At 30.2% G+C, this 10000-nt stretch overlaps 1 protein-coding gene across 1 annotated transcript in view; it reads right to left on the reverse strand.

Annotated features, from left to right (window-relative positions):
- Slc6a14 (solute carrier family 6 member 14) overlaps positions 1 to 10000 on the reverse strand; it is a 29407-nt gene that overhangs the window by 8700 nt on the left and 10707 nt on the right. Inside the window, exons 6-9 of the mRNA XM_048797111.1 lie at positions 8393 to 8533; positions 3573 to 3801; positions 2159 to 2284; positions 659 to 777 (exon numbers count right to left, since the gene is read on the reverse strand). Coding sequence (XP_048653068.1) covers positions 659 to 777; positions 2159 to 2284; positions 3573 to 3801; positions 8393 to 8533 — 615 coding nt within the window. The remainder of the gene's footprint in view (positions 1 to 658; positions 778 to 2158; positions 2285 to 3572; positions 3802 to 8392; positions 8534 to 10000) is intronic.

The raw sequence follows: 10000 nt of genomic DNA on the forward strand, positions 1-10000 counted from the left end.
AAAAAAAAAAAAAAAGCCAGTTACTTCTAATTATTTTTGTGTTTGATGAAGTGCTCAAATTGAATCTATTAATTTTTTCTTATTTATTTATTTATTGTCTCTTTTTAGTTATAATATATATATAATTCTAGTTAGGACCCTATTCTTGTGGATGTACATGATGGTGGGATTCACTGTTTTTTTTTCATATATGTTCATAGGAAAATTTGACCTTAACATATGCTCCTTAGCTTCACTTCTGCTAAAATATGGAAAAGAATGTTTCAAATACAAACAAAAATGTGGTTTTAACTATCTCAAAAACATTTTTTCTATACTGAGTTATTGGGAAAAAATAAGCATTTAGAAGAGCTGATTGTCAAGATGGTATGTAATATCTGTAGGCTCTATAGTAGCTGCCAAGAAACTTACAGTGTATGTTTAAAGTCTATAATCTTGTTATAATCTATATGAAATTGTCATTACTGGGACTCTTCCTCTGTAAAATATTAACAAAGTTACAGTGGGAGGAAATGGTCTAAAACTTGAAAAACCTTAATCCAAGTAGAACTTAGACTTTTCACTAAACACCATCTTAAATCTTTTTTTTTTTCATTTAGATTCTGACATATGTCCCAATTAATACTTTTGTCTATGAAAAGAAAAAGCTGTAGTATACCTGAGTCACACAGGTGAGACCAAGGAGAAACAAAACCAAGCAGCAACCCAAAGTTATAGGAATCCTCATTTTCTTCATTACTTTGGGAAATAAATCTTGAATTGTTGTTGTAATTGTTTCTTTGGTGGGAAAAAATGACATATGTCAACTCAGTAAGGTTAATCACAGAATTCAACTTCTATTAATCACATTTACAAATATTTGTGGAGAATATACTCTGAGCCCTACTTATTTTTGTTTTTGTTTTGATTTTTTGTTTTGTTTTGTTGGTTTGTTTTTGTTTTTAATCTTAGAGTCCTTTATCTTACAACTCACCACTTGTTGATTCTGATGAAAACAAAAAGCATCTGTATTTGTTATCTGTTTTATAAGGTTTTTTTATTGGTGACAACTGTAAAGTCATTGGGGGGCTAAAGTAGTTTGAAAAAGAGTTATAGGGAAGGAAAATTCTAATGAGAATTTAATCAGGTGCATATTAGAATTAGTTGGCATTGGAGATAAAAAAGATCTTAGATTTAAGAAATAAATGTATCCATTAAATAGGGAACTGGCTAAGAGGAGAAGGATGAATAAAAGTATTAGGAAATGTATTTGAGATTTACAAGGACTTTAAAAGTCAACTAAAGGAACCTGGATTTTGTCCTATAAAGAGTAAACTATGAAAACTTTTATGTAAGAGAATGATATGATGAAAACTATTTCATAATAATTGGTTGTATATCTTAGTGAAAATTCCTTTGTGTAACATGAATAAGGATAGTCATTGCAGCAGTGAGTGTCAGGGGAAAAAAAAGGAATCCAAATGCCTAACAAAATGGCAACAGATTGTTGATTAAATTGATCTATGTGTCTATGTAACAACATGGATTCAAATACATGTAAAAACCTGTCAGAGTAATATATATAATACATACACATATATACACATTAACTTGACATTTATGTGAAATATTTAAATGTATATTATTTACGTATATATGTACAATGTATGCAAACATAGACTAAATAACACACAATCCATGGTGATGGTTGCCTCTAGGAAAAAACATGTAAATTATATTAGTAAGAAACATAGGGGAGGGGCTGGGGTTGTGGCTCAGTGGTAGAGCACTTGCCTAGCACATGCAAGGCCCTGGGTTCAATCCTCAGCACCACATAAAAATAAATAAAATAAAGGTATTGTGTCCAACTACAACTAAAAAATAAATATTAAAAAAAAGAAACATAAGGAACATAAAATTCACCTGTAATCATTTGTCTTCTAAAAATTATCTGAGGAAAATATGACATAATATTGTTTGTTCCTTTTGAGTGTCAAATAGATGTGTAATTTATATTTTTCCATACTTAAATTTTAAGTTAAAAAAATGATTCAGAGTGGCCGTTAGAAGAATTAACAGCTAAAAGGAGGAATAAGGGTAAGAAAAAGGATGTTTTCAAGTAGAGGAAACATGAATAAAATATGAGGGTAATGTTAACACTGGAGGTATTATTACTTACCAATGGAAGCAAACTGAGAATCGAGACCCAAAGTTAAAAGCATGAAGAAAAATAATATGGACCAAAATGGACCACCTGGGAGTTGGGCTAGAGCTTCTGGATAGGCAATGAACGCTAGATCAAAACCTAAGAAAAATGTATGGTGTTTTAAATTAGTTGTCAAGAAAATTCACATATTTGGACACTACAAAATTCTCATCTTGATTTGGCAATGCAATCCTTGACATAATTTCTTTACCGACTATCTCACATTCACTTTTTAAAGTGTTTAACTTGGTTGTTGTGCAATATTACATTGTGAACATGGGACATGAATTAAGCTAGTGCCTATTTCTCCCATAAGAAATTTAACTATTTTAATGGTTTTGTTCAACTGATTTCCTTTTAAGATTGATGAAGAGTAACAATTGTCTGTATTGTAGAAACATAGATTATGTCACCTTATCTCAGCTTAAAATTCTAAAAGAATTACACTATCTAGAAAGATATACGAATGGAACTTGTTTAGTCTTTTTCCAAATGTTTACCCAGAATCATTATGAGCAATGCTGTTTTAATCAGTTTATGGACACCTGCAAAACTGTATGTGAAACTATAGATTGAATCTTGTTTTCTATTTGCTGCTACATTTAAAGATGCTATTCATTTTGTTCCATTTTTATTATGTGATTGTCAGTTTTAACTATTTTAAGTTTCTCTCACTTTCCAAAGGACTGACTTAGAATTTAAAAAATTAGCTTCTAGTCTAGGATCTTTCATGTTCCAAATATTTGACCATCTTCAAGATGTAGATGACATTCCTCTGTATTAATCCCTTATGAGGAGCTAGATACAAGAAGATCTCCAGGGGCTTTCTCTAGTCCTGAAATTTTGTTATCATTTATCAGTATTTCCATCAAATTATACTAACTATAATAAAATTTTAATAAGGTGGTCTTAAAATTATTCTTTCTAAGAATCTCTAGCCAAATAATTGAACATTTTAAAGTTAAGAAGTTCATTAGGCAGATTCCTTTAAAGCTCACACAGCTGTATATTCAGAATAACTGGAATTTCTATATGATATTGATGTGTTTAGAAATTCAGATCTGATGTGTAATTTGCATAGGGGAATTTGAAATATGTTTTCTCTCTCACAGTACATGGAACGTGCTTACTATAATGCCTGAAACTTGTAATTGTGCAGGAAGTGGTTCATACTAAACAAAATCCAGAAAAGCAATGTGTCTTCTTAAACACTGTTTCTCGTTTACATAAATCATCTAAGAATTATTATATCATTTAAACAAATTGCATTATATGAAATGATAAAGAAAATACAAGATCCTAAATCATTAATATAAATTGCTATCAACCATATTAGACTTTAAGTGAGCTACATTAATCAAATTTTATAACATATAGCATTACATACCTGATTTTACAACTTGAGAGACTTCCTGTCCAGATATATGAGCCATGTGTCCCAATATAGAAAAAATAGCAAATCCAGCAATCACACTAGTGAAGCAATTTGTCAAACAAACTACAATGGCATCAGAAAAGCAGTTGTTATTGAACTTATTGTAAGATGACAGAGCAACTAAGCCACCCCAAGCCACTGAAAGGGAGTAAAATATCTGGGTGGCAGCATCTTTCCAAACCTGCAAGAGAAAATTAAATTTTTTAAACATGTGCTCTTAATTTTTCATTTGTATAAAATATTTCATATATATATAAATACATATTATAAAACAATGAAATGAATACCAAGTACCCACTACCCAGCTTAATAAAATGTTATTAGTCTCTTAAAGCCTTCTTGTGTCTCTCCCTAACTGTATCCCCCTTCCTGCAGTGCTGACTGGAGTTTATCATTTCCTGTTCTTTGTGTTTAACTTTGCTTGGTTTTAAACTCATAAAAAATCATATTAATGGATGTAAACTTTACAATTTACTCTTTCATTCAGTAATATTAACTTTTTCCAATATCAAGTTGAGGCATATAAAATTTCAAAATTTTGAAATTCAATAATGAAAGAATACAGGCAAATTCATGTGGCTCAATTAAATACATGTGGCTTTAATCATTTTTTCACTTCTCTACTGCCCCAGTGTATATATCACAATTTATCCTTTTTTCTGTTGGTGGACATTAGGTTGCTCAATATTTTGTTATTATATAGCTATGAATATTCTTGTACCTGCATCCTTATAATCTAGGTTGGGAAGTATGATGTCAAAAAGTACATGTATTCTTTCTTTTACTAACTCTGAAAATTGCTTTCCAGAATGACTGAATCACTTTGTACTTCTACAGCTCATTTGAGAGTTCACATTCCTCTACATCCTTGCTAGCATTTGGTCAAAATTTTTAATTTGATCCAATCTAGTGGCTGTGAAATAAGAGTTCTGATTATTCTTGTTACATACAAGGGTTAGTGTGGTTTTAAATATTTATTTTCCATATGAATTTTTTTCCTATAAAACTTCTGTTCAGTCTTTCTTTTTTACTTGGGTTATATGCCTTATTGGATTTCTAGGAATTCTTTATGTAATTTGATTCTAATCCTTCGTCTATCATATACATTGAATTTTTCTCTCAACTTGTGGCTTTTTTTCACCTCATTGTGTTTTTTGATGAACCAGAGTCTTTGTTGTTGATTTAACATAGCTGAAGGTATCCATCTTTGCTTGTATGTGTGGGCCATGATGCCTATTATTTAACATACTGCCCAAGGTTATAAAGATACTACTTATATCTCATTCTGAAAGAAAAAGTTTTGCTTATCTATTAAAATTTCAATTCACCCTCATTTTTATTATGCATATTAACACATGGTATTCCTAGTATCCTAAGTGGGATATCAATAGTACAAGTATAATAGATATTATCAATCACATATATTCAATATGAATTGTGTATTGGTGTTATCAATTGGATAATCATTCTTTCCCCATTGATCTGCATTGCCACCTCTACCATATATCAAGTTCCATTTAATTATGAATCTAATTCTGAGATTAATATTCTATTCCAGTGGTCTATGTCAATACCTATGTACCACTCTATTTTAATAAATACAATGTTATAATATTGTTTCACATCCAATAGGACAATTCCTCTTCACTTTTTCTGTGTTGAGAATTTGATTGGAATTCTATCAACACTACATATCAATTACAGTCACATTTTATTGACTCTACATATAGAGTAATAATAAAAACACATTCTTAGCATGGCTAGTACTTGCTGACCCCTCATATTTCATTAATCCTACCCCATTTTCATTCCTCTTTTCACAATTTACCCTTTCTATGTTTTTGTTAAAGGTCATTAATCAATTTTAGAAAATGATTTAGGTTAATCCATTTTAAGATTGAAATGCTTTGATATAGCATTACCCCAAAAGGAAAAAGAATAGTTATGCTGATTTCAAATAATAGAGCTGGTATATATTGAGGCAAAAGTGTTTTTTTTTTCATTCTTTAAAAATCAGATTGATCAGTATAACATGGTGACTAAGTGTTCTGTCTCTGGAGTCAGAAAAATGTTTACATCTAATACTTCTCACTCCCTTTGACCTCACTTTATTTAACCTCTTTAAGTATGTTTCTTCATTTGTAAGATAGATTTTAATAATAGTAATAATAATATCATCCAAGTAATGACATGAGAAAGAAATGAGATAATACATGCAAAGCAACTAATAAGATGCTCAATGATAGCTGCTATTGTTATTGTGAGAAATAAAATAAGTTGATGTTCAGTTTCTTATATAGAAGTTAAAAGTAATAATTTTCCCCTTCAATATTATTTCAACAGAAGGAAAGTTGTTAGGGAGTAAAACATTACTAGGTCTTCAGAATACAGTTTGATGTTCGATTGTAGGAAGTCAGCATGAAGCAAGATGGATGGATAGATATATGATAAGACATAGAAAAATAGCTAGAAGTACATGCATAGATCAAGGTTATTTCACTTACATATAACAAAATCCTGTTAGAAGCAAAATGCCCTTTTATTTATTAGGTTGTTTTCCAACTTAAGAGATAAATAGCATGACTCTGATCCTCTTTCACTTGATATATTATGTATGCATATGGGAGCTGGAGGTAGCTATAACAGTTCTGGGATATGTAAGAATGCTACTCTATACCATCATGTTTTCTTCGATTACAAACAAATATGGACAGAAATTCCAAACATAGTTATAATCCCCTTATCAATCAATCTCATATACATACACAAGATTATTAGGGATTATGAAATCTTAATTCAATTTGCACTAACTGTGTACACTTGACTCAATTTGAATCTTTCTGGGTCTTAATTTCATCACCATAAAATGAGGGAGTTAGTAAAATATTCTCTGAAGACCCTTCTAATTATTAATTTGTACAGTTATCTATTTTCCTGGAAATTTCAGTAGAGTTCATATATTCCAAGAAAAGTTTAAAGTATATACTTATTATCTCGTGTTTAGAATATGAATTGTGGGGAATAAAAAACATCTAAGAAAAACAATTCTCATTGCAAGCAAACCCAAAAGAAGAGTGGGGTTGTGTTGTATTGGGGAGTAGATGGAGTAGAGGAATAAATTGTATCTTTCACAAGGAGTTTTATGTATAGGTCTGATTTTTTTAATAAAGACATTGAAGCACAGAACAATATAAAATAGTCATGTATGTTTTTCAGGAGAGTTTCAAAGAAGTACAAAGACAAGATGTCTGAAGCTTGTTAAAGCCACTTAAAGAATATCAAAGAAGCTTTTCCACTTTGCTCAAAGTAATGAAGTTTAAGAAAATGGGGGGTCTATTTCTTAGGGAAAATGTTGCAACTATAATATCATAACATCAATAGTTGAAATAATTGGATATTAGTTCTTAGTTATATGAGTTTACCATTTCTAAAATGCATTAACTTGTTTTATCTTGTTTAATAACCTAACAGAGAGAAGGTGATGAATCCCAACTACCGTTTTATTTATTTCTTATTCACCACCGAAAATGGTCTTTGAGTTGGGAAGAGATTAACAAACAAGGTTAAAAAGAGTGAGGTCCAAGATAAATGAAGAAATGCATTAAGATGGCCTGTGGACACATCAGAATACATTAACCTCCAAGACTAAAAATAATAAAATGTCATAGTTCCAACATAATTTAGAGCTATTGTGGTTCATCATTGAGTGAAAATTATTGGGCACAATAAAAGAACCAAAGACCAGAAATTGGCATTTCATATTTCAAAAAGGTAAATGACAGGTTTCAATGACTAAAAGCTAATGACTTGACATTACTTACCAGAAATATCCCACAACAATTAATTAAATATCTGATTCCATTTTAAAAATGGCTGGAAATTAGCATGAGTTCCACAAAGAATACCATAGTAATCTAAAAGTAATATCCATTTTGGTCAGTACTCATGTGGCAGATATTAACATATTGTTTCTTGACTTTAGCATAAGATTGTGAATTTTTAGCTGACCAGAAGCTTACTTAATATGTGCCAAGTATGTGATGCAACTACTAAAAGAGTGAAAGCCTTCTTAGGCTGTATCAACTGAATAGATGTATTATTGTCAACATTCTCTGTAGTTAAAATTGTGAAAGATTTTTATGTACCCACGACACACAGCCATTATCTGGAGATGGACTAAGTTTAAAGGGGATTACCCAGTTCATATTCTTGGCACATGTTTACTTTTGGAATAAATTTTAGTTAGAGAATGCTTAATCCATGTCAAATTAAAACACATTAATCCATATGTTTTAATTTTTAATCCATTAGGCAAAATTTGATCTTGCTTTTGGAATATTAACTTATGAATACAATTAAAAAGAAAAATTAAAAATGCACACTAGACCATTAAACTTTCAACAATGATCTTTAAAGCTACTATGAATTTACCCAATAAATCACATAGTACTAATCATCATTTGCAGGTATTTATGCTTAAAATATTGTTTTTCACATTAATAAACACCAAACCCTGTTGGTCAAGCAAAATCATTTACATGAATAAAACGATTGTTTAAATTCTATTGTTAAAAATTATGTTCTTAAATCCAATAAGATAATTAAGATCATGTTACATAAGTTAATCAGAAACTCTAGTAGACAGAAACTCAAATATATTTAACTAAATATTCTTTTACAAAACACAATGACACTCATGCAACCAAAGAGTTTTGGTATATGATTTTAAGATTTACCTCCTCAGATAACATTAAATTCAAATTAAGTCTTACCTCTGCTTCACTGAGTTTTGTAAAATTTGATTGTGCTCCAATATAGTATGAAATGCCTTTTGATGCACCCTCTAGAGTTGCACCTCGTATTAACAGAATGAATAAGACCACATAGGGAAAAAGAGCTGTAAAATATACCACCTACCAAAAAGATAACAAAAGCCAATGTTATTTTTAAAGCACAGTATTTAACTGTATATAGGTAAAATTATTAGATGGATGAGATTAGTAAAATAAAGTACTGGAGATTTTATAAAGTTATTAATAAAGGTACTGATAATACCTGTACCAAAGTTGGCATAATTTCCTATTTCTATTCTCACTTTCAAATCATCCATTTCAAAAAAACCCTTTGATGTTGAAGCAGTATTTCCTAGGCTCATGTTGTAAATAAACAGTACATTAGCAGTGATAATTTGTGATCTATTTGGAATGTTTTCCTAAATATATATTTATAAATGTCTAAGAGGACTGAATGTCTCCTTTCAAGAAAATTATTGAGGTGAGAAGGGAAATGATTTAAAAAATCTACAATAATTAGTACATATTCAGCTCCTAATAAGAAGGAAAATATCTTATAGATATCCAAATCTCTTAAATAATGTATTAAAGTGAACACTGAACACTTGTTACTTAAAGCTACCATTCAGAGTGTTTGATAGCATACAAATATACTGCTTCTGTCCTAAATAACATATGGTTCCAGATGAACAGATTTTGCCTTTAAGGCTGGCTTTTCATTAATGTGGATTATTTCTTTGATCCATAGTTGTCCCATGTTTGATAATATGCCCAAAGAGATTATTTAAATAAGTCATCCAGAGACCAATAAATATTAATTGCCAGGATGAATGGCCTGTAATGGACTCTTCCAATATTAACATCAAAAAGGAAGCAAGGGCTTAAAAACTGTGCCTTTAGAACATGTCAGAAAGTTTCCACTGTGTTTGTGATGTTCACAGTATTTTTTGTGATGTAACTGCATGTCTCATTATGACTTAACATTAGTTGAATTTGCTGGATAATGTACTAGGAATACAAAGATAGTGTCCACAGTTATCTTGTCCTCTACCTTTAAGAAAATTTCAATCTAATAATTAAAGAACATTCCCTTTTCTGGGTACCATGTAACTGTTCACAGAGAAAATTTCAGTGTTCTTTTAAATTGCCATTGTGCTCTCAGAAAGTCTTTTAAAAAATAAAACAATGAAGAGGGAAAATGTAACAATGTTTTTCAGAAGAGGCCTTTCACTGAGAGAGAAGATTCTGAGTCAATATTGGAAAACTTTCATTTAGAAAAATAATTTCATGGTATTTTTTCTATTTCTTTCCAACAAGGAAGTCTTAGTACTATTTACTCCACATGGATCTAGACTTGTCAAACCAAAAATTACGACACTATATAATTCCACTCAAGATGCTTATTTATATGGTAGGTCAGAAAACAGAAAAAAAAAATACTCTCAAGCTTCACAATTCTGTAGCAGCACAATTTTAGTATTAGTTTTTGTTCATTTTAACAATAGCAATGATCCTATGTATTTACTTAAAACTAAAATCCCTATTTAGAAAACTTTCGCATGCTCATATGTCTCCATTGTAGAAAAT

Source organism: Marmota marmota, unplaced genomic scaffold (genome assembly GCF_001458135.2).
Source record: "Marmota marmota marmota unplaced genomic scaffold, marMar, whole genome shotgun sequence".
NCBI lineage: Eukaryota > Metazoa > Chordata > Mammalia > Rodentia > Sciuridae > Marmota > Marmota marmota.